Here is a 26,413-nt window from a genome sequence, read left to right on the forward strand (position 1 = left end):
AGACTGGCCTTGCCGCTGTTGGTAAGATTGGCGGTGCTGTTGGGAACCGGATCCTGTGTTGGAATACCGTTGGTGTTGGAAGGATCCTCTATACGTACCACCCCTGCCTCTGGCTCCCTTGAAGGGGGACTTCCTGTACTGAAGTGTTCCTAAAGACCTAGCGGTCTCTGTGTCTTTTTTAATATCTTGAAGGGTGTCGTCAATAAGTTTGCCGAATAGAGCCTCACCATCAAAGGGAAGATCCAACACTTTGTTCTGGACCTCTGGTCGGAACCAAGTAGCTTTAAGCCACCCTTGGCGACGGAGCACTGCCGCTCCAGCTAGTGAACGAAATGCCGTAGTAGCAATATCCATTGCACAATCGATTATTTCCATCGATGTCGCTTCCCCCTCTTTCAGAACTTTCTTTGCCTCCGACATTGATTCAGGAGGTAACTGGTCAAGGTACGGGGAGACATCGCACCAAAGTTGACGGTCGTACCTTCCCAGGATGGCTAAGGCATTAGCCGCTCTCACCAGCAAACTCGCCATCGCTGAGAATCTTTTCCCAACATTATCTAGCCTCCGTCCTTCCTTGTCCGGAGGAGTTGTCAGCGGTGCCGAAGGGTTGCGCGATTTCCTCTGCGCTGCCTGCGAGATTACAGAGTCCGGTTTTGGATGACCTTTCAAGGCCGCTGGGGCATCATCGGTTGCTCTATATTTCTTTTCCAGACGCGGTAGTACCGGCACCACCGTCGCCGGGTGTGTCATGGTCTTTAGGCCCTCTTTCCATACATGATCCACAATCGGAATAGATCTGGCATTTTTCTGGAAAGGTTCCTTAAAGTCATAAGAAGCAATCCGTGGTGACTTTAGGCATTGCCAACTTAAATCTTGCCGCCGCCCTCTCCATTAGCTGATGGAAACCTCCAATATCCGCCGGCGGGGAGTCCGCTGGCTCTGGATTCGGCGATGCGGGATTGTCAATAATGTACTCATCATATTCCGTGTCAGGAATAGAGACGTGATCCGAATGTTGATCCTCATCCGAAGAGTCATCAACATCATGCGATCTTGGTACCCCAAAGGAATCCTGAGGGACGGTTGTTTGAGGCTGCGGAGAGGCTGGAGCCGAGAGCGTAGGTGGCACCACTGACGCCTGAGTCGTGGAAGGCGTAGCAGGTGTTGACGTAGCTGGCAAAGGCCTACTGGCCTTAGACTTATAGTCCTGTAGCATTCTATGAAGATCCTGTAGGAAAGATGTTGGCACTGAAACCATTCCCTGGTCCGAGTGCCGTTGTTGATAGTGACCATGACTATGATCATGCTCCTCGTGGGTGTATTCGCCCTCTGAGTCGGTGTCCTGACATTTGACAAATAGTTGCGAAGGACTATTGGCATAACTGCATGCATCTTGGTCATCTTCCTCTGACTGACCCTCTTGCAAGAGCATTGTTGGAAGCAGAGGGGACACTGCCCTTGGAGAAGTCATCTCCGGTGTAATCCGCGTCACAGAAATGGTGATACGCTTTTCCGTGGCCAAGATCGTGGGTTCCGTCGTCGACGGTTGTACATACGCCGTCGAGATAGGCGTCGTGGACGTTGTCGTCGACGAGACTGTGGACACACCAGCCGTCGTCATGGTCATCGTAGTGGTCGTCGACGCTCTCGTCGACGAGACCATCGTCGACGACATCGTCGTCATTGTCGTCGACGGGACTCTCGTCGTCGACACTGTCGTCGTCGCCTTCGTTGGTACCATCGTCGACGGGTTCTTCGTCGACGGGTTCTTCGTCGACGGGGCCTTCGTCGACGGGGCCTTCGTCGACGGGGCCTTCGTCGTCGACTGGATCTTGGGCGTCGACGGGCCTCTCGTCGACGGCTCCTTCGTCGACGGCTCCTTCGTCGACGGCTCCTTCGTCGACACTTGTGTAGCCGGTGCCTTCGTCGACGGCGCCTTCTCCGCCGACGACGGTCTCGTCGCCGACGGGCCTCCAGTCGATGGCGCCTTAGATGACTTAGTCGACGGGTCTCCCGCTGTCGACGTCTTCGTCGTCGAGGACCTAGAAGTCCTCTCAGAAGACTGGCTTTGAGGCGTTTTGAAGGCTGTGGAAGTCTTCGCGCCAGCAGACTGCGTAGAAGGTCCATTCCTCTCCTTTACACTTCCGTGAGGAGATTTGCTGGGACCTTGGCTCTCAGACTCACTAGGGGTCTTTTTTGAGGCCTTAGAAGATCGACTGACAGAAGAAGAAGGGGAACCCCTACCCCTTTTCACTGACCTTCTAGTAGATGTCATCGATCCAGCATCTTCACTGTCGCTGGAGACAGAATCCTTCCTTGATTTAAGCTTTTGCAGCCATGTCAGGAGCCTACCCTCACGGTCCCGGAGGGTTTTGGCAGAAAAAGAGCGACAGATTGCACATTTATCCACTAGATGGTCAGGATAGAGGCAATAGATGCAGTCCTCATGCTTGTCCTCCACAAACAGCCTTTTCTTGCCACAGGAGGAACAAGGCTTGAAAAGCGCTTTTTTCTTCACAATCTCCGACATACTGGCAAACAGCAACAATCCTGAGAAGAATCCAAAAGATCCTGAAGAAAAAACTGAGAAAAAACCTGATGAAATCCTGTAGAAGTTGTAGAAGTTGAGCAGAGCTCAATGGAGACTCCCTAGCACAACGTGCGGTAGAAAATCTGAGGCTCTGAGGTTCCTTCAGGAAGGTTCTAAGTGGTGAGGCACTTCTGATTGGCTGAGGCCAAAAGTTTGGTCTCTTTTACACAAAGAGAGTGATATGCTACAAAAGGTAATGAGGCCTAGGCCTTTTTTCCATTGTCTTTTGTACCTACAGCTATGGTATTTTTGTTACCGAGACTCCCATTCCGACGACGGGGAATGATACAAAGCATGGGAATCTATGAAAGTTCCAATACTGGGGTAACGAGCCCTAGCCCAAGGCAAAAGAAGAACTGTTTTCACAGCAGAATCAGCCTTCGAGGCACTATTCAGCCCAGTAAATCTAAAAACAGTGGCACTAGATCCAAAATGGATACAGTGGGAAAATTCTCTTAATACAGAAAAGGTGACATACTATTATGTCCCGAACATGAAAAAACTGAATGATTTGAAATATGAAGAATATCCAATTGAAATTCTGCCTCTCCAACAGTACTCTTGTATAATCTATACAGACAGATTTGTACAGCACTACAATGTAGATGATAAATCTTACAATGCAGCCTGCGCGATTGTTAAAGGTCGCTGGCTCTGCGGTAAATTCAGACCAAAAATTACAAAAACTGAATCACTGAGAAACTGTTCGGGTCAGCGAGCTGAAATCAGATTTTTAAAGATGGTGCTTGAAAATGCAGAACGTGAATTCCCGACACTAATAGTGTGCGATTCGCATTTCTGCGTCAAATCTTACAATAAGGATTTGCAGAACTGGGTTCAAAATGATTACAAAGATGACACAGGTGCCACAATCAAGCATAAAATGCTTTGGAAACAGGTAGTTTTTTTACAGAAAGAACTACAAAAGACTCACGTGATGCACACTCTGAGTCATCAACGTTATGGCGTTCACGTTGCAGGGAATTCATTGGCTAATACAGCCACAGCGGAAGCAACTAAACCGGCTTCCGTAGCCACAAAAAAGCGTTCAGAAAAATACATAGACGGGGAAACCATGCTGGGGGTAAAAACGTCTTCAAAAGGCAACTGTGCAGCACTACCTGTGAACTATCCACTCAATTATACATATGTAATTGATGCAAACTCCGTTCCTTTTGCTCGAATCCCTGGAGTGGGGGGATAGGGTAATTCCAAACACGAACCGGAGAATCTTATTAATAGCAGACTTACACATGGGTGAAGGTCCAAGGCACAAACAGATGAAGGAATCTCTGACAGAATTACAATCAGAATACTGGTGGCCGGGGATGAGCCTGCAACACTATAAATTTGCGAAGAGCTGTCCAGACTGCAACAGAGACTGCAGTAACGAGCCAATCGGAGTAATGCCATGGCCATTTCTGTAGATAACAGAAGGCTATCTATATATGTAATCCAGCGTCCTATTAATTACTTTTAAGACTATATTCACTTAAAAATGTGGCCCCAGCGCTCGGCTGACGCCAGAACTGTTATAAAAGATTTGCAAGTCTTTATCGGCACATACGCAATTGCCATGCTTCATTCTGACCAGGGTCCTGCTTTTAGCTCTCGAGCTTATAAGGAGGCCATGACCAGCATGCGCATTGGGTTGCGGTTCTCTTGTCGCTTCCATCCTGAGGGAAACGGGGTTGTGGAAAGAAAAAACCGAGACATAAAGCAATCTATAACGGCAAAGGTATTAGGTTCGGGTGATGGGTGGGTCCAGCATTTAACAAGTGTCCAACGTAGTCTAAATAACTTGCCAAAAATTCTCTAAAAGGTTTCAGCCCGTACGAACTATTGTTCGGAACTAGAATGTATGTTCAGGACTTAGATAGTCATGCTTCAGTGGTAAAAGATAAGAAAAAATGCTTTGACATCAAAGATAGTTTGGCTGTTTTACAGGACTTAAATGAAACAAGAAAAGCCCTGAGCAACATAAAGTTAAAACAGCAGCCAACAGCCACTGAAGACACACCACCTGTCCCAGCAAGACCTGTCTGGATTCCAAAGATTGGGGATCTGGTCAGAGAGAAAATAGCGGTGAAGAAGGAAGAAAACAAGTTACTTACCTGTAACTTTAGTTCTCCAGTATTGGTATCTTTCATAGATTCACATGCCTGACTCATTCCCCGTCGTCGAGACGGGAGTCTCCGGTATATAAAAAAGCAGTGCTTAGTAGTATAGCAAACTGAAAAGAGGCCTAGGCCCATTTCCCTTTTGCAACCCATAGCCTTTGTTATGTAAAAAAGGCCCAAACTTTTCCCTGAACCAATCAGAGCTCCTCACCCTCTAGAACACTCCTGAGAGAGCCTTCTGCCCCTCAGATTTTTCGCGCACTTGTGCATATAACACACTTCTTGTGCTAAATCCGAGGTGAGCCTCTCAGGGGAGGAGGGTGGGTGCATGTGAATCTATGAAAGATACCAATACTGGAGAACTAAAGTTACAGGTAAGTAACTTGTTTTCTTACTCCAGTATTGGATCTTTCATAGATTCACATGCCTGAATCAGAATAGCGAGCAGTGAAAATACAAAGCACATTTTCCTGATACATTACATAATCATGCAATACCATTAGAAAATGAGGCATAATCTCATATACACAAATACATACTTATATAAAATGTGGCTTTGTAAACAAGAGATTATGGATGGAGGGATGTAAGAAAGGCTCACCGTTACTGGATGGTATTCCGCAGTACCGCCTCTCCCACCGCCGCATCCGATTCTGCGGCTGCCTCCAAGCAGTAGCGCCTGGTGAAGGTGTGCGTAGATGCCCAGGTTGCTGCTCTGCAGATATCCTGGATTGGCACTCCTCCAAACAGTGCAGTGGATGTGGCCACCGCGCTCGTGGAATGGGCACGGACTCGTGCATTTAAAGGCTTTCCAGCATCGTGATGACAGTAGACAATCTCACTGGAAATCCATCTGGCAATTCCCCTCTTTGACAGAGGGAAACCTTTCCTGGGTGCGCTGAAGGCGACGAATAACTGGGAAGACTTGCGGAACGCCTTAGTTTCTTTCAAGTTAAATTTCATACATCTCTAAATGTCCAGCGAGTGCAATACTCGTTCTGCCACTGTCGATGGATGAGGAAAGAAACGTTTCAACACCAATGGTTCGTTCAAAAGAAAATCAGTTGGCACCTTCGGAATGAACTTCGGGTTTGTCCTGAGAATCATTCTATCCTCCTGAAACTGTAAGAAAGACTCCTGAATCGTGAGCGCTTGTAGTTCACCTACTCTTCTCGCTGAAGTCAATGCACTGATAAGAGCAACTTTCCAGGACAAGAACTTCAGGTCTGCCCTGTGTATCGGTTCAAACGGTGGTTTCATCAATTGAGAAAGTATAACACTCAGATTCCATAATGGTGGTGGGGAGGCTTTACTGAAGGAAAGACTCTAAATATCCCCTTCATAAATTGTTTGATAGTCCTTGAGGACCATAAAGATGGGCCTGATGTTGACCTCCTGTAGCGGGATAACGCAGCCAAATGCCCCTTGATGGAGGCGTGTGCTAATCGTGACTTTGCTAACAGCAGAATGTAAGGTATAATTTGATGAGGTGCAGCAGTAAGATTATGAACATCATGTCTCTTACACCACTGAAAAAAACCTCTTCCATATCATCCTGTAGGTTTTGTTCGTACTCTCCGCTCTGGCCTTGGACAGGATCTCCCTACATTCGTGTGAGATGTTCAGATGGCTAAACTCATAGTGTTCAGGAGAAAGTCTGCTAATCGCAAGGATTTCGGGTCCGGATGGAGCACTTGCCCCTTGGACCTTGTTAGAAGCGATGGAATAAGGCGCAACAGAATTGGACGGTCCTCTGACAGCAGTAGTTCGTGAACCAGTGTTGTCCGGGCCACAACGGGGCTACTAGGATCAGCCTGCACGGCTCTTTCTTGATCTTCACCAGTACGCGGGTGGGAAGAGGAATTGGAGGAAAACCATAGGCCAAGATGCCGGACCATGCCATGGAAAACGCATTCCCTCAAGATCCCTTCTGGGGAAGCCAGCTTGCGAAGTACTGGCATTTTCTGTTTTCCCTTGTAGCGAAGAGGTCTACTATCGGTGTTCCCCATGTTCGAAAGACGCTGTCCAGGATCCCCTGGTCTAGCTCCCATTCGTGGCAGGACAATGTTAGCCTGCTGAGAGTATCCACCTTGACGTTTTGATCCCCCAGGAGGTGGTCTGCTGCCAATGATATTCCTTGCTGAAGAGCCCATTCCCATATCTCCTGGGCTTCCTGAGACCGGGAGAGAGATCTCGTTCCCCCTTGCTTGTTCACATAATGTATTGCCGTAGTGTTGTCTGTTCTTACCAACACCGGCGAACCTCTTATCCTTGGCAGAAAAGCCAGTAATGCCAAGCAGATCATTCTGAGCTCCAGCAGATTTATGTGTAACTGCAGCTCCTGTGCCTTCCAACGACCGCTGACTTGAAGGTCCTGAAGGAAAACTCCCCATCTTTCTAACGACGCATCCGTCAGTACCACTAGCGGAGCCGCTCTTGCCAGAAACGTCAGTCCTTGAGACACATTAGCTTTTTGTGTCCACCACTTTGCTGCCTGTATCATCACTGGTGCCACCCGTATTGCATCGTCGAAGGATCCCTCCGCCTGATGCCATTGAAGATCGATCTGTTTCTGCCATGGTCTCATCCTTAGCCTGTAGCAAGGTACCAGGGGAATACAAGAGGACATCGTGCCCAGCAAGGATTTGTACGTGCGGACTGAAAGACTTTCTTTTTACCAACTCTTGGAAGAGGGACACAATCCTCAGTTGTCTTTCCTCTGAGGGAAACGCTTTGTTGCATTCCGTGTCCAATATTGCCCCCAGAAATGTCGCTGGAGTCAGACACTATATAAAGATTAATGGTCCTCCGGCTACTGCCAATCGAAGATACAGTTTAAAGGAAGGATGAAGGGGATGTGAAAAATAAGCATCCTGTAAGTCTAGAGTGGTAATATGATCCCTTGGGTTTAAGAGTAGCCGAATGTCTAGGGACAGCATTTAGAAAAAATTGCTTCTTATGGTAAGTATTCAGAACTCTCAGGCCTAGAATAGGGCGCTATTGCAGGGCATTCTTCCGAACTGGGAAGAAACACAGGAGTAAAAAACCTTTTTGTTTTTGGAAGATCGGCACCGGTTCTATTGCTCTCTTTCGGAGCATTGTCTGAATCTCCAAACGCATCCGAGTTAGATGTTTTTAGTCTCTTGACTTGTCTGCAGTGTTGGAAGGAGGGAATTGAAGAAAACTGAAGAGTGTGTGAATTTTAGTATATTGAAGCCCATCTGTCTGCTATCTTCTGTCCACAATATAGATGGGAAGCAACTCTCCCACCCATGGAACTCGTGGAGAGGAAAAGCAACATGCAGCCAGATCCCGGAGGTTGTCATTGTCTTTAACCAATGTTTTTTTTTGTTTTTTGTTTTTGTTTTTGTTTTTTTTTTTTTCTTCCCTGACGAACTCCTAGTCCTCTAGGAGCAGACTTTGTATAGTTCCTTGTTTGTTGCAACTCCTATTGTTGACAATATGGTTGTGATGATGAGGAATAACAGGGGTTATCTTCCCTTGTTGATAACTCCCTTTGTAGGATGATTGGCCTCCTTTCCAGTCGCCTCGGAAAGGCACCTAACGGTATCATAGTGTACCCAGGGTATTTGTATTCCCTTTGATACCTTGAAATGCCTCATCCACTTGTTTCCCAATAAATCTTCTCCATCGAAAAGGAGATTCAGGATCCTAATTTTGGACTTCTGGTCTTAAGTCAGTCGACCTTAACCACGTCTGACTCGTTAGCACCGTCGCTCGCCTCATGTCTAATGTTCTCTAGGAAGAGATCCAGGTTAGGCGCCATATTGCACCATATATGCTTGTATTAACTGCCCAGAATAGCAAGGGCATTATCTGCTTTGCCTAAGAGAACAGACATGGATGAGAATCTCTGTCTTGCGTTGTCCAAGCATCTCCCCTCCCTGTTCGGAGGTGTTGATATAGGTGCAGAGGGATTCTTAGATTCCTGTTGCGCCACTTGCTAATACACGAAATGAGATTTTGGATGGTTTTGAATGGCTACATGAAATCGTATAAGAAGCAATCCGTTCGTATTTTCGACATAGGAAGCTAGAATCTCTTGCCGCTGTTTCCATTATATTATGGAATCTGCGGAGAATCCACCCGTCCTGGTGAGGGAGATGCTGGAGATGGATTCAAGCAATCATCCCATTTTTTGTTGGGATCTGTTATTTCTCTCTCTTCCTGGTCATCCTCATCTGTGGTGACCGGATTCTGGTGGTGTATTATTCGAGGAGTTGCCAGCCTACCTTCTTGTAGTGGCGCCCTGTTTCTAACTGGAGTTGTAGGGATGGGATTTCCTGAGCAGCTGGTGCCGGCGGAAACCTCTTTCCATAGTCTGCCAGCATAAACTGCAGATCTATCATCATGAAGCATGGCATTCCAACCATTCCATCCTGGCACTCATGGCGATAGTGCTGTTGCTGTGGTACTCCCCCTATCAATCCTCACAGTCCTTCACATACTTCACATGTAATTGTGAGGGACTAATAGCATATCCCAAAAGGTTCTTTTCCTATGAATCCTGCTCTTGAAGCAGTTGCTGATGATTTCTAATCTTGGAATTTTCCTCGCCGAGCCCGTTGAGGAGATTGTCATCGTCGACACCAGGTATAAAGAGCTATCCGTCGTCGACGACATAGTCACCGTTGCTGGTGACCTCGTCCTCGACATAGTCGTCGTCGCTGCTGTCTCGTAGACGACCACCGTCGTCGGCCATCGTAGACAGCCATCGTAGACGACCACCGTCGTCGACGACCCTCGTAGACGACCACCGTCGTCGACGGCCATTGTAGACAGCCATGGTAGACGACCACCGTCGTCGACGACCCTCGTAGACGACCACCGTCGTCGACGACCATCGTAGACAGCCATCGTAGACGACCACCGTCGACGACCATCGTAGACGACCACCGTCGTCGACGGCCATCGTAGACGACCACCGTCGTCGACGGCCATCGTAGACGACCACCGTCGTCGACGGCCATCGTAGACGACCACCGTCGTCGACGGCCATTGTAGACGACACCGTCGTCGACGGCCATTGTAGATGACACGGTCGTAGACGACCACTGTCGTCGACGACCCTCGTAGACGACCACCGTCGTCGACGGCCATCGAAGACAGCCATCGTAGACGACCACCGTCGTCGACGGCCATCGTAGACAGCCATCGTAGACGACCACCGTCGTCGACGACCCTCGTAGACTACCACCGTCGTAGACGACCACCGTCGTCGACGGCCATTGTAGACAGCCATCGTAGACGACCACCGTCGTCGACGACCCTCGTAGACGACCACCGTAGACAGCCATCGTAGACAGCCATCGTAGACGACCACCGTCGTCGACGACCATCGTAGACGACCACCGTCGTCGACGGCCATCATAGACGACCACCGTCGTCGACGGCCATTGTAGACGACACCGTCGTCGACGGCCATTGTAGACGACACCGTCGTCGACAGCCATCGTAGACGACCACCGTCGTCGACGACCCTCGTAGACGACCACCGTCGTCGACGACCATCGTAGACAGCCATCGTAGACGACCACCGTCGTCGACGGCCATCGTAGACAGCCATCGTAGACGATGCCGCCGTTGACGGAGAGGCTGCCTTAGTCTTTACCTCAGAGGTATAAAAGACTGCTTCATGAAGGGTTCTTTGACCAGAGGAAGTGATTTTGACGGCTCAGAAGTCGTCTTTTTAACATGATCTTACCCCAAAAGCATGTCCTTTCTTCTCCTTTTCCACAGAGTGAGGAGATTTTGAAGGACTGCGCCCATAAGACCCATGAGTGGTCTTTTTGAGGGCCTTCTCAGGACGTTCCCCTGAGGAATGAGTTTGAGGAGATTTGTATCTCTTATGAGATCTCCTACATGTTGAGGACGCCGCCTCATCACTGTCACTGGGGAAAACCTCCTTTCTGGCCTTAGCGTTTGACACCCTATTAAAAGGCGCCCTCCACGACCTCTCAGAACTTACTTGAGAAAATGCGATATATCTTGCGGTCTGTGGCCTGCGGGTATAGACAGTAAATTTAGTCAGTGTGAGGTTCATCAGTGTAGTGCAACCTCTTGGAACAAGTTGTACAGGCTCTAAATGATCCTTTCTTCTCCTTTCCAGACATTCCTTAAAGAATGTACGTGAAGATAATCCATAGTAGAATAGAATCCAGAAGAATTCCTAAGAACAAAGTTCTTTAAAGAAGTTAAAAAACACAGAGTTTGAGCAGAGCTCAGAGGAGACTCCCTAGCACAACGTGCGGTAGAAAAATCTGAGGGGCAGAAGGCTCTCTCAGGAGTGTTCTAGAGGGTGAGGAGCTCTGATTGGTTCAGGGAAAAGTTTGGGCCTTTTTTACATAACAAAGGCTATGGGTTGCAAAAGGGAAATGGGCCTAGGCCTCTTTTCAGTTTGCTATACTACTAAGCACTGCTTTTTTATATACCGGAGACTCCCGTCTCGACGACGGGGAATGATTCAGGCATGTGAATCTATGAAAGATCCAATACTGGAGTAATTTGGGCCTTCTTACAGAAAAGCAGTACCTGTCTTAGCAATCAACAGAACAAGATCAGTTGTACTACCGCCACTTGCTGGTAAAAAGGAGAACCGAGTTGTATCCATCGACCTGGTAAAACCACAATCATGTGGCCAATAATAAGTAGTAGGCCCAGTAGACTCCCAAGAAATAGCAGAATACCAAAATTTGCTACAATCCAAGAGGTTCAGACTGAAAGACTAATCACATTTGATAAAGCTACAGTGAATAGAAAAGGTCTATGCAACAACAATGACATGGAACTTGTGCCTCTTGAAACTCAAATTGAAACAGTTCGTCAACAAACACCAGTCTACAATGATGTAGCATCAGAATATGCTAATGAAAGGTAAATTGAAAAAACAATTCCACCAATTGACAGAACTGCATCTGGCTACTTCATCAATTTCAATAACTTTTCTGAAGATCAAAGCGAGCCTGAAGTAACGCCAGCAACAAAGACTTTTAAAGACAAAGCAACAGAACTCTTTCATCAACTCAAAGAAACCTATCTCATTTCTCCATGGTTAGAATTTTGGATTGTGCTAGGGGTATTTTTCCTCCTGCTTTGGCTCATCATGGTACTTTGTTTGGGAAAATTCAGTGGGGGAAAATACAGTACAATGGACACAGCAAGTCAGAACATCAACTTAGTTCTGAAGCCACACAAGTCATCTCACATCGAGAAAAGAGAACTATCATCGGTGAATGTCACAGCCATTCCAATACCCGGCGGGGTAGTTTGGGACAAAACAGATTACGAAATATATGGACCGGTCGAACTCTTGAAATATCCTCATCAGTTTAAGGTTTCATTAAGTGACTTTGTAAAACCAAGTACATTCTCTGATGATTGGGACTTTGAAAGCATAAATAATATGATGTCATATTTAGTTATGTCAGCAAAATTTACAGAACATGATATTTGCAAGGTTCATCAAATTATGAACAGTTGTATTGCTATACCCATTATGCAGACCACTATTTACATAAATCTGTTCAACCTAGAAATCTTTTTAAATATAATCAATGGGAACATTGTGCAACTCCACCTAAAAGCAGTTCAAAAACATTCTATGAGAAATTCCAATACTTCTCAGGGTTTAACACAAGTGATGCAGAAACATTTTATTATAAACTGTTAGATGAAACAGGGACAAAAACTATGCTGACAAATACTAAATTGATATATTCAGAAGCATTTTATGAACAAATGATTACATTTGGTTTTGATTTCTGGAGAAACAACATTGAAACAAAAACCATCTGGGGTACAAAAGATTGGCAGGTACAAGGCCTAGAAGCATTATTTCGAGCCTGCATGATCCCAGAACAAATAATATTCTTGAATGACACCATTCAACAAACTACCTGTTTTGGCCTAGCCAAAATCAAAGACTTAAACAAACCGTCTATTCCAAAGCCAATACCTGATAACACAACCACAGATATTGAGATAGACGTATCACAAATTCTACATCAAAATAGAACACATCCTGATTGGAAAAAGTGGTTAATCTGGCCAACAGACACAAATAAATGTCAAAATAGACTCCTGAACAAAATACAGGAGTTAAAAATGACCAGACCCTAGATACTCCTAGAGACAACATCCAGGGATTGTAACAACATACAGTGTAGGGAAACTATGCCTTGAATGGCTACAAACATTCACACTGGCACAAATTAAGCAACACTTGTCTTTACTTAAAGATGGTGCTGACTTGCGCGATTTCATAATGGGACCACGCAAACAGCGTCACAAACCATTCATAGCGGCCAGTATATACGCTGCTTACAACGAGGCATGGAAAGTGACTCAAAATGAGACAGCTGAGAAAATACGAGAAATTGATCGTATTAATTTGGAAAAATCACTTTCTGTTGTGGACAACGGGTTAATGACTCTGTCCTCCAGAATATATTCACTGGACAGTATTGTATCATCTGCTATAGATATAATAGATCAGGACTTGCTAATGTTACAACATGGTCAGTCCCAATTGCGTTCTATTGTGCAGCTAGGCTGGACGTTGCAAAACCTGCGTTCAGGCTATGTGCCTTGGCGTTTAATCAACACGTCATTGTTCTCTAGCTTTAACCTTACTGATAAACAAATCAGCTTGGCACACAAAGGAGCAGACTATACGATTCTGAGCATTGAAAAACTTGAGAGATTACCATTGAAAATGTCAGAAAGACCTGTCATTGAATGGATAATACACGGGATTATCACAATTCCGATAACAACTTTCCAATTTAAAAAAATGCCAAGAGTATATACCAGCAGGCCAGTATGAAAGGTTGGGTAAAGGGTACATTAAGTCAACATGGAAATTACCTTATACACACACATGTTATAGTGACAAAAACCAGACTGTATTTCTTAGTGGTAATAATTGTAAACATTCACTAAGCGGTATACTTCTGTGTCAGGATATTAATTTACATGGGGCCTGTGAGGGGACTTCAAATAACCTTTCATGCCACCAGCACGGCACACCTGCAACACAGATAGAGCCATTCTTTAGACAACTTTCTAACAGGAGTTACGTTCTAATAACGGACCACAGCTGTTGTGGCATGGTGCCAGGGAAAGCATATCTCTTAAGCGTCAGTTCCATGGTCACTTGCTGTATGCAAGCATTGTATCCTAACGGCCCTGGAGACTCAGAGGCGACGATTTGGCCTCAGTTGAATATCTCTTCTATACGAATTGATACGTTAAGCAGAATGAAGTCTGTGCTTTTACAGACAACAGTGCCCACCACGTCATCAAAAGAAACGTATGATCTTCAAGTTGCAAGGACAACAGCAGAGATACATACACGTTTATCAACTAATTGCCCCGTGCATTTCGCAGAAATGCTAAGCCAAATCCTAAATATGTCGGATGCCAGTGGTATCTCGAATGTATTTAAGACAATTTTTTCGGGACTGTTAACACCCTTCGAAGCAGTCCTGGGGTTCTTTCCCAATTTCGTCCATTCGGTTTTTGGTGGCCTACCACTACTTTTGGGACTCGTAGCAGGAATCTTATTTCTGACTCTTCTGCTCCGATATGGCAAGCCAAAACGCAGACATGACTCCGGCAAGGATGGAAGAAACGATCCTAGCAATACGCTACCGGGACCGCATAACTAAAGTCCTTGGATTAGCCCGGCTAAGAGATCTGAATATGACCTGGTTTCTTTCTTTCAGACCTATATGGCAGAACTGCATCTTACCTGTGCTTCGATGTATGCTATGCGGAGAAGAATGCGTGTTAGACACCTGTCTTACACTACAATCAGCAGTACCAATGGATATCAATACTTTGCTAAGTCCAGTAACGGCTCATGCATAGTGTTGTCCCCAGCGGTTACCAATCCTGATGACGGCATTCGTTGAGACTTCTGCACTACGATTAGGTGGTGGCAGTGAAGCAAGGAATGAGAGCAACATCACCCAGGTACGACCTTCTGTGAGCATTGCTGATCCCGACACCGATGATAGCAATCATTCTCACAACTGCCCGGTCACAGCACTATCATCCTTGGTTGAACTTTCACCTGAAGCTGTAGACTGTTTTTTTGCTCATCTATCTGAAGTCATGTTCTCTCCTGAACCAAAAGAATAACTTTAAAACAACCGGCACACAGCGTTCCCCAGAACTCTGAATTCTGCCTTCAGCTTTGAAAAACAAAAGCGACTGAAAACATTCGGAACTATATTTTTCCCTGAAACGAAATTATTTTTTCCAAAATTCCAAAATATTTACCTTTTTTTGGCACGTGTACTCTGCTTACAGTAGAACTATTCATAAAGAACAGAGCTTCTATTTTTAGATAATCTAGAGACAATATGTTACCACAGCCTCTAGCATACTCATAAGCAATTTCATTTATATGTGATGAAATAGTCTCGACCTTCTTTTCTGTAAATTAAGAGACTTTTTCATGTGTAATTTTCGCAACTCGTTCAACTGAATATATATGCACTTTTGAATGATTACACTGCTTAAAAACGTACAGTACCTTTAACTTTCCGTGTATTTCGCATACACCATTTCAAATGCAAAAATGTTTTTTGGGGTGGGTTGTAATACACATGCATCTTTTTGCTTAGTTTTTAGTGATTGATGGACATAAAACCGTGGAGTGGGTGATGTGTTTAATCTAGGAACCCGATTCAATATTGTGACCTTATGCCCCTATACGGCTATAATCAATACATATCCCTATAATGGCATAATATTCAGAGCCATATTTTCAGCAAATCGCCTCTGCAGTCCATGACACAGCAGAAGCTACTTCCTTAGATTCCTAGAGAGCACACCGAGCTCTTTCGACACACCAAACCCCCAGCAACCTGGGAAAGCCCCGCTTGCTTTGTTTTGATTTGTAATAGAACTCCTGTGAGCACTGTAAGAACGACAAGTTCTTAGTGACATCTTTATTGACGTCTTATGTCCAAACCGTATGTCAAACTCGGCACCTTTCAGGTATAAATATACCAACGCTGCCTTAAGCAAATGCGCGGTGGTGATTCTGGAGCAGAGCAGCTAATCTACTTTCCGAGAGCCCAGCAGAAGCGAGAAGCCCACGGACGCTGCCCCTCCTCTTTGATGCGCTGAGAAAGACGCTGTCTTTTCTCCTGCCGAGAAAATCCAGCTCCGGTGTTTCCAGCCTACCCTTGCGGGTGACTGGGATATCGGGTCCTGAGAGGGAGATACAAGACCTCCTACATTCTATTCCCAAGGTACAGTGCTGACTAAACCCTTAGAGAGAATTCTTAAACAGATCCTTGGCAACAAACCTACTTAACTAAAACTGCTACTTACTTACTCCTTCCCATGTATTAGGCTTAGGTCAGGTACACCGGGGTAGGCGTATTTTAGAAGCTCAAGTTGAGCACGTTAGCTTATGTATATATGTATATATATTTTATCCATTTTAAAGTGTCTTATGGCTAAGAAACCATATCAATGCTTTTACAGTATTATTTCGTAATACTACTTTTAATGTACGCACTTTACGTTATAACAAGTCTTGCAATTGTGGCAATTCATTTCTCTTGCATGAGAAGGAAGACTGCTCAATAAATAATATCTTTTATTGAAAACGCCCATCTCTCTATTCTATGCACCCTGGTGAAATTAAATCTGCACAACTGACTGAGTGAAATAGCTGTCTATTGATTCACACGACTCTAGAGATTGACTCCTATTCTGAGGGAGCAAAGTTGTCATGTTTATGTGGTTGTCGGAAGCTGAATCCCTTTCTGTCTGAGCCAGGGAAGCTGATCACTTCCTATTAAGTCAAGAAAGTTTCCAGTGACCTCTGAGCTAGCTGGCGCAAACCTAAATTAAGTCTAACATAGTCAGTAGAGACCTAGAAGACCTCAGTCCTACGTCTAAACTGCTGTTTATGTTATTCCAATGCGCAGGGCCTATAGGGAAAATAGGTACTACACTACAATAAATGTAAGTCTCTAAGTCTCCCTACAGCAGGCCTTACAGCCCAAAGGTAGGGTGCCTTGTATTACATGTGTGGACATATCTGCCTGAGCAGATGAGACACTGTGATGTCTAAGCAGATTCTTAAACACTGCAAGTTAACAGGGAAGCCATCTCAAGTATATCTACTGGGCACTGGTAATTAAGAGTTCCCCAGCTACATGACGGCTTCCTTGAAACCAAAGGTATGTGCTATCAAACACCTCATATTAATAAATCCACACTGATTCCAGTGATGGATGTAATAATACATGCACACCCTGTACTCTCTGAATGGATTAGTTACTTACCTGTAATCCTTGTTCTCATCCAGGGGTATACTCATCAAAGTCATAATCTATGAATAATCCCCGCCCATGTGCGGGATCCCGGAGCATATAAAAAATACATATATATATATATATATGAGAAGAATTAGTTACTTAACTGTAATCCTAGTTCTCATCTAGGGGTATACTCATCAAAGCCATAAGCTCCCGCCCACCTCCCCGGACGAGCAGAGTTACACAGTTATGAGATGTTTTATTGTGGATCTCCTCAGGTGTTATGCACCTCCAAAAAGAACTGACCCAACTGTCACCTGTATATATATATATATATATATATATATATATATATATATATATATATATATATATATATATATAGTATTTTTTATATGCTCCGGGATCCCGCACATGGGCGGGGATTATTCATAGATTATGACTTTGATGAGTATACCCCCATCCAGGGGATACTCATCAATAGTCATAATCTATGAATAGATTAGCAAGCTCATACCCAAAGTCTCGCGGACGAGCAAGAAGTATAAAAACTTCAGATAACAACTAAGACATATATTGCAAATACATCTTATGCAAATAAGTTCCTTAAAGAGGCCTGCCCTACTCTGGCATCGGCGTCCAGGCAATAATGGCGGGTAAAGGTATGGACAGACCGCCAAGTTGCCGCTTTACAAATTTCTGAAATAGGAACATTACGAAGGAGAGCTGCAGTGGAAGCTTTCCCTCTAGTAGAATGTGCATGTGGTTTACCCTGCAAGGTCTTGTTAGCTAGTTGATAAGCAAAAGCTATACAGGAGACAATCCAGCGAGAAATTGACCTTTTGGAAGCTGACAGGCCAGTATTAGTACTGCCATAGTTAACAAAAAGCCGGTCAGACTTTCTCAGAGGCAGGGTTTTTGACAAGTAGAACTTCAGGAACCTCCGGAGATCAAGGGAGTGTAATGACCTCTCCGGGGGAGTGGAAGGATTAGGAAAAAAGGTAGGTAAGGTAATAGACTGGTTGATATGAAAGTCTGAAACTACCTTAGGCAGGAAACTTGGGTGCGTTCTTAAAACCACCCTATTGGCATGAAAAACTGTGTAAGGTTCCTTGCAACACAAGGCCTGGATTTCACTGACCCTACGGGCAGAGGTAATCGCCACTAAAAAGGCAGCTTTCCAGGTCAAGTGCTGCAAAGAGGCCTTATGGATAGGCTCGAAAGGAGCACTCATCAGCTTAGTCAGTACAATATTAAGCTCCCAGGGAGGGGAGGGGGACCTCACCGGTGGGAAGACTTTTTTCAGACCTTCTAGGAAATCTTTAACTACAGGCATAAGGAAGAAAGATGTCTGATTAGGAGACTTCCTATATGCTGTGATGGCAGCTAAATGAACCCTGATGGAGGGGTATTTCAAGCTTGATCTCGCTAAATGCAATAGATATGGAAGAATCACCTGCTCTTGGCCATGTACCCGGTCAAGAGAGTGCTCACGACACCATAAGAAGAACCTCTTCCACTTGAAAGCGTAGGACTTCCTAGTGGAGGGTCGCTTCGATTCTTTAAGAATAGTCATGCAGTCTGCTGGGAGGTCTAAATGTCCATACTGGATGACCTCAGGAGCCATGCCGTCAAGCGAAGGGAAGGAAGGTTGGGGTGCAACACCTTCCCCTGGTCTTTGGTCAACAAGTATGGACGGCATGGTAGGCGCCGGTGAGGAACCTCCGACATCTGAAGAAGATCGGGGTACCACCACTGGCGTGGCCACTCTGGTGCTATCAGGATCATTCTGGTGTTGGTCCTGTAGAACTTCTGGATCACCGCCGGGATCAGAGGCAGGGGAGGAAAGGCGTAGAGTAACGTCTGAGACCAGCTGATCAAAAGGCCATTCCCCAGCGATCCCTGTTGGGGGAACCTGGATGCGAAGACGGGGCATTTTGTATTGGCCGCCTCTGCGAACAGGTCTACGTCCGCTACGCCCCAACACCGAAAAACCTCTTGAGCCACTTCCTCGTTGAGCACCCAATCGTGCGCTTCTACGAAGATTCTGCTGAGGCAGTCTGCTAGGACGTTTTGAATTCCTGGTAGATGAACGGCCACGATGGATAGGCCTCTTGCTAGGAGCCAATGCCAGATAGCTTGTGCTTCCAGAGACAAGACTCTTGACCTCGTGCCTCCCTGCTTGTTCAGATAGAACATAGTTGTCGTGTTGTCCGTCTGAACATGGAGGTGGTTGGTGCGCAGAGCAGAATAAAGAGACTTGAGAGCAAGATGAACTGCTCGAAGCTCCAGGAAGTTGATATGGTAGCCTTGCTCTACCTCGGACCAAAGGCCTTGAACTTGGAGTTGGTCCATGTGAGCACCCCAGCCTTGAAGGGAGGCATCCGTGACAATTGACTGAGATGGAGGACGACGATGGAATGGCACTCCTCGGAGAAGATTGGATCGTTTCAACCACCATCTGATCGAGTCCCTGGCTTCTTGAGGAAGCAAGACCCGGTCTTCCCACTGATCCGACCTCTGAGACCACTGATCTTCGAGGGCTTGTTGTAGAGGTCTCATGTGAAGGCGAGCATTGGGCACAATGTAAATGCATGACGCCATCGATCCCAGAAGAGAGGACACTTGTCTGGCTGTGGGGGCCTGATTGTCCAGAAGAAGGCAACCCTTCAGGAGCATAGATGACAACCTCTCTTCTGAAGGACACACGCTTGCCTGAAGTGAGTCCAGAGAAGCACCCAGGTAGTGGATCCGCTGGGAAGGGTTGAGAACTGATTTTTTCAGATTGACGTGAAGACCCAACGACTCCATCAGTTTGAGGCAGAACGACAGATTGTTCTGAAGCAGCGACGGGGTGGAGCTCTTCAACAACCAATCGTCTAGATATGGATAGACGAAGATCTTTCTTTTGCGGAGAAAAGCAGCCACCACGGCCATGCACTTTGAGAATGTCCGAGGTGCAGATTTCAGGCCAAACGGCAGCACTCGATATTGGTAGTGACGACGTCCGATCTGAAACCCTAGAAACTTCCGATGCTTGATTGACACTGGTATGTGGAAGTAGGCGTCCTGCAAGTTGATGGCACACATCCAGTCTCCCTGATGAAGATGTGGGAAGATCTGGTGCAGGGCGAGCATACGGAACTTTTCTTTTCGTATGAACTTGTTTAGCCTTCGAAGGTCTAGAATGGGCCTGTATTCTTTGACAGTTCCTCGTGTTTGAACCAGGAAATATCGGGAGTACACTCCTTGGTTTTTGTGAGTTAAGGGAACCTCCTCTATGGCCATTTTCTCTAAAAGGACGGAGACTTCGTCTTGTAGCAATTGAGTCTTGTAACGTGGAAGATGTTGCACTTGGGGGAACACCTGCGGAGGAGGAGATTTGAACCTCAGCAAGTAACCATGCTGCACAATATTCAGCACCCATCTGTCTTTTGTAATGGATTCCCACTCTGTCAGATGATGAGAAACACTCCCTCCCACCGGAGTGGTGAACAGACGTGGAGGAAGCAATGGCCCAGGGCTCAGGAGGTTGCTTTGAGGAGGGCTGCTGTCTGTTATTGCCCCCTCTTCCTCTGCCAGGACGACGCTGCTGGAACTGAGTCTTCTGCTGAGACTGGGATTGCCACTGAGGGGTTTGAACCCTCTGTTGGAAGGACTTCCTGTCTCCTTGACGAAAGCGTTTCTTGAACTCCTTGCGCTATTCTAATCCCACAGCTTTGACGGTGTCCATTTCTGCCTTCATTTTTGACATTTCGTCGTCCGTGTGCGGACCAAACAGAGATTTTCCATCGAAGGGCAAATTCAAAATCTTCTTCTGGCCGTCTGGTTTAAGCCCTGTCAGGCGGAGCCAGGCCGAACGACGTGAACAAATACCACTTGAATAGCCATGAGCTGCAAGGTCAGAGGCATCCACTGCGGCGATAATAACTTGATTGGCTACCAGGCCTCCCTCCTGTAAAGTCTCCAGAAAGTCTTGGCGATCTTCCTTGGGGAGCTTGTCTGTAAAGCGAGTCAGGGAGTCCCAAAGGGACCTGTCGTACCTTCCAAGCAAGGCAGAGGCACTAGCCACCTTCATAAAGGAAGAAGAGGTGTTGCATACCTTCCTACCTACCTTCCTTCCTTCCTACCTTCCTACCAAAAGAGTCCATAAGTTTACTATCTTTTCAGGTGGTACTGAGGAAGAAGTAGAGCCTGCATGGGACTTCATGGCAGCCGCCACAATGATGGAATCTGCAGGAGGATCCGATCTGAGGAACAAGGGATCCTCTGCAGGGGCCTTGGCTATCCGAGATGGAACAGATCCCACCACTGCTGGTGTGAGGAAAGTAGCGATAGCTGGTTCTAGGAGGCCGGGAACCAGAGGCAGTAGAGGCCTGGGCGCTGTACGATGACGGAGGGTATCAAAAATCACAGAAGTGGGAACCACTGGAGTGTGCAGTGTGATATTCAGCTTTTTTGCTCCCCTGACCAGTACATCGGAGAAAGTCGCGAGGTCATCAATTGGAGAGACTCGGGAAGGAGGCGTAGAGGAATAGGTCGGAGAATAGTCTCGGTAAGAGGACCTAGTCGAGGACGACCTTGTGGAAGATCTTGTACGCCGCCTCTTATGGGACCTGTCACGATTCCTGCTGTGACTGTCCCTGGACCTAGAACTATGTCTTGGAGACCTCGGTCTTGGCCGGATTGGAGATTTTGGTCTGACAGGAGTCCTTGGCCGCACTGGAGAACGTGATCTGACTCGAGATCTCGGCCTGGGTGAAATCCTGGGACTCCGAGGAGATCTAGCTGGTCTGGCTGGAGTCTTTGCATTAGAAGGGGAGTATGTACGGGAGTAATCCGAGCCCGGACTACTCTGTCCAGATACAGCCCCTTGAGGATGTTGAGAAATCAAGCTGCCCCCAGATCTGGGCGAAGATTCTGGGGAGACCTGCACGATGTTCAAGCCAGGAGAGGATGATTTTCCTCCTGAAGTCTTAGAACCAGGTGACTCCACCTCTGCCGTCACTTTATCCCTCGACGGCGAAATCCTCGATGTCGAAGAAGTCTGGGTGACTAGTGGCGTCGAGCGGTGTCTTGATGCTCTCGACGGTGATTGATCACGTCGTGAAAGGCTCGACTGAGAACCTCGACGTCGATCTGGAGACATCGACGTCTATCTCCCTCGACGTCGATCAGGTGGAGGTATTTCATGACGTCGACTCGACGACGATACTTGACGTCCTCTCGGCGATGATCTTCCTCGACGTCGCGTCGACGGCGACCTTTCCTGGCGTCGACCTCCTTGACGTCGAAGGATGGGATCTAACAGTCCCTCTCGACGGCGGCCCGCTAGCCAGCGGCGACCTAGATGCCGTCCTAGCTCTCGACGCCGATCCCTTCCGGGGTGGCGGAGAGTGTCTCGACGTCGACGGAAGCCTCGACGGAGACTTAGATGTAGTAGCAGCCATGGACTTCGAGCCCGAAGCATGGCACCTCGACGCCGACTTACTTGACTGCGGCGGAGATCTTCGACGTCGTGAAGATGATCTGGGCCTTTTCGACGGCGACCTCGACGTCAACGGAGTTCTTCGACCTTCATTCCTCTTTCTGGAGACAGGAGAGGTGGAATGATGCCGTTTTTGGCCGTGCTTGCTTGTAGGAGACGATCTAGGGGCTGTGGAAGCACCCACCTGGTGACTTTTGTCCATCTCCTGCATGGCATGAAGTCGAATCTTCTCCCTGTCACGAAGAGTCCGACTTTTAAATTTTTTACAGTGATGGCACTGATCAGAAATGTGTGAAGAAGGAAGGCACACAATACACACAGAATGTGGGTCAGTCAGAGCCATCTTTTTGTCACAAGAAGGACATTTCCGAAACAGAGCAGGCATTCTGACAGGAAATTCTTGTGGGTTACCACAGAAAAATAAATCAGAAGCCTTATTTACTCAAAAAATGTCGAAATATTTGAGAAAACTCTCTCAAAAAACCAATTTCAGTTGAAAACCGAAGAGCTCAAGCTCCAGGATCCTCACAGAAGGAGCCGGAAAAAAGAACTGACCCAACTGTCACCTGTGGTGCACCATGGGAGCAGGGGGTTGCCTTCAGGTCTTAAAGGCATGGTACCCCTACTCTAATGCCTTAAAGGCAAGGTGTCAGTTTTCTTTGTTTGCTTTATACTCTACTGCAGCCTACTGGCAAATGCCTGCAATTACAGGTTTTCCTATGGCAATAAAGCATTGTTGTATACAAATGTTTTCTGCTCTCCTTCTTCCTTAGGGTTTGGAAGAGTACTACTGTATGTATGCTAATTTATGTAATGTTGCGGCACTTTTGCCAGTTAGGAAATGTTTTTTAGGCTGCAAATATAGGTTTCACATATATATACATATATTTGTATATGTATTTTCTATATGCTACGGGATCCCGCACATGGGCAGGGATTATTCATAGATTATGACTATTGAGTATCCCCTGGATGAGAACCTACTAATCCTCTAGTGTGCTGGCTGACTTGTACAGTCCAGCCTGCCACCACAGATGTGCTTCTAACTCCCTAGGAGGTGAAAGCCTCACTCTTAGAGGTCAGGCACAATGCCTGCTCTGGCAGGAGGTGTTTACACCTCCTGTAGTAGAATGGCTAGTAAATCAGCATACTAAGGCCAAAGGCTTCAAAGCTTCTGCCGCCTTTGATATGCAACCTTGGCATCCCTGGGAGTTGCCATCCCCTGCCCAGAGGCCCATCTGGCACCAGGACAGGCACAACATTAGTTATACGAGGAGGCGTATAATACAGCCTGGTAAGACACACCCCTAAATTGAGCAGTCCGATGTGCCCCACTCTAGGAAAATTCTGCCATATTGGTGATAGCAGAATTAGGAACACTGGGACAGGGTTATGCCCACTTCCCACAAGAAGTATTCATATTAGGAGCGTAGTTAACCCAAGGGAAAGTAGCCCTTTGGCAACTTTAACATCCCTTAATTGAGAATTTAGGTGCCCCCCTGAAAACCAGAACTTTAGATTCACCTGACTAAAGAAAAAGAGGATACTTAGGAACCCATCAACATGAGAACTCAAGACTGCTGTAGACTTTTGGCGTTTAATTTGCCCGCTCCAGACTTGACAATTGCAAAGACCCGACACATCATGCAGCTGTGCAACCTCCAAAAGCTACGAAGGGTTGCCAGTACTTACTTCAAAAACCAGCCAGCATCTCCCTTGGAGTGGAAGAGTCACTCTCCTGCATCCTGCAGGGACCAACAATGACGTCTGGTTCATAGAAGCTGCTGAGCACTGGTTCCACAGACGCAGTAGCCACACAGAAGGAGATCAGAGTACTGAAAGAGGTCAGATTCATCTCCTTACCAAGTTTGGGGATGCCAAGAACCCTACAAGCCTCCCTGCACCAATACCCCGGGTACCTGACCACTTGTCATGACCAACGCTTGTTTAGAATAAAATCCTAAAAAAACAACCAGTCGACAAGGGACATCAGCTCCGCAGAGGCCAGCACCAAGAGTGGCTCAACTGTCTTGTTTTATTCCCCTGTGCAGGCCTAGACTGAGAACCGATACCACCTAAGAGACATGATTGCCAGCCGACCAAAACCCTCTGGCCACGAGCTTCCAGGCCTGGGTCCACGAACACCGAATGTTCCCCCTTGCTTACAGGAACCTCACAAACTATGCCCCCTGTTGGGTGTGTCTGGACATGTTCCCCCGTTGCAGAATATTTCTAGGTGGCCCCCATTTTTGTCAGAAGTGCAGCATGCCAGGCTACCAACCTGTCAAGCACCTCTGCACATGGACATACCAGGGCAGATAAAACCGAACTCCTGGTGAAACTTGGGACCTTGGCCCCCTAACACTCCATGACTTAAAAGGGAACACTAGAAATCCTACTGCAAATATCTATATGCCTTGAATGTTCTTCTCTCCATAGGAAAAGCATTAGTCGTAAAAGCGCACTGTTTGCTAACATTGCTGAAAACTCTAAAAGTACTAACTGGAAAAGTACTTACCCAATTACGAAATTCTTGATATTGAAATATATATATAAAAAGACAAGTTATTTTTCTAAATTGGTGTGGGTCTACTTCTTGATCGTGTACATCATTTATTGACTGCGTAGGCAACAAATGCCTAACACTCCAATCTGAAAAGCCTAATGCTGCTCGACCACACTACAACAAATAGAGCACTTTGGGATTGTTAAAGTGAGCCCCTGTCCACTTATAAGGGATACCTGGACTCTTTACACAGGATACCTCTTTTTGGAGTACTATATTAAGTGCCAGCTTCCTACAGCATGTCCAATGACGAAATAGGGGTGAGAACGTACAGAATGCTGATAAATTATGAGGAGAACGTTTTGCATTAGAGAGAGAGAGGCTAGGGTCTTGATTTGAGCGTGTGGTTGAGGAGGGAGATGTGGACATGAAAGGTTGGGTTGTTCTTGCTGGAAAGGGATGGTAGAAGATAGGTATAGTGTGGTGGTTTGAATCCAGGTGCAACTGGCTTTGTAAGAAAATGCTGGTTGATGCCACGCATTGTTGCTCCATTGGGTGTAACTTAAATAAACTAGAAATACCACCTTTTACACTTCATCTGTGTCTTGATGCCCATCCTTCCAACACAGTACAACATTCGCTATGTTTCCTAATCTGAGGGGGACAAAAAGAGATGGGGCGGGAATGACAGCAACAAAAATTTTCCTAGAAGGATCCAAATCCCAGTGGACCAGTCATTACAGAATTTGCTGACCATGCAAGGACAGGGATGTGCCACATATAACATATCGAAAGCTGCACACTACACAAGGAGCCTCTGTATTAACCAGCTCTAAAAGCAGTTTGAGGTGTTGCCAAGAGGTGGTAGAGATACTGATAAATACAGAATATACCAGGAAACCCATTGATATGCTTTATTTAACATTCAAGGTAGTAGAGTAGTACTCTGTGATAGTTGATAGAAAGAAAGAAGCAGATTATAGGCAAAAACATATGTATTCCTCATGAACATTGGACTGTATCTAATTCTCACTCACCATTCTGGAAATCCCCATTCTCCTTTTTTTTCGGTGATTTACCAACGCTTTTACTTCTTGACCAGGAAAAAAATGCTGCCTTTTTTTTCTTTTCTACATCATCGTCTCCTGATTCCTCATTTAAGGACCGCCCCGATTTAGTCTTCTTATTCAACTGGGAGTGGCAGTAGTTAAGAGAAAAAAAAAATTACAAAATTCTATAAAACAGTTCATAGTTGCACATCTTAAGTGGTACACAACAGTTTTAATTCAAATTATCAGCAAGGGTTAAATATGAAAAATATTAACCAAAATATCACAGAGTGCCAGTCACAGAGTGCAATGTTACAGAATGTAAACGCAGTCCATGAGTTGCCAATTACAAAAT

General features: G+C 46.2%; 1 protein-coding gene across 6 annotated transcripts in view; it reads right to left on the reverse strand.

Moving 5' to 3' along the window:
- The window catches only part of RGS12 (regulator of G protein signaling 12), a 691,597-nt gene that overhangs the window by 231,956 nt on the left and 433,228 nt on the right, over positions 1–26,413 (reverse strand). For all 6 annotated transcript variants that reach the window (XM_086964151.1, XM_086964150.1, XM_086964152.1 and 3 more), the window contains one exon: positions 26,047–26,200. In XM_086964151.1, coding sequence (XP_086820277.1) covers positions 26,047–26,200 — 154 coding nt within the window. The remainder of the gene's footprint in view (positions 1–26,046; positions 26,201–26,413) is intronic.

Source organism: Lissotriton vulgaris, chromosome 3_2 (genome assembly GCF_964263255.1).
Source record: "Lissotriton vulgaris chromosome 3_2, aLisVul1.2, whole genome shotgun sequence".
NCBI lineage: Eukaryota > Metazoa > Chordata > Amphibia > Caudata > Salamandridae > Lissotriton > Lissotriton vulgaris.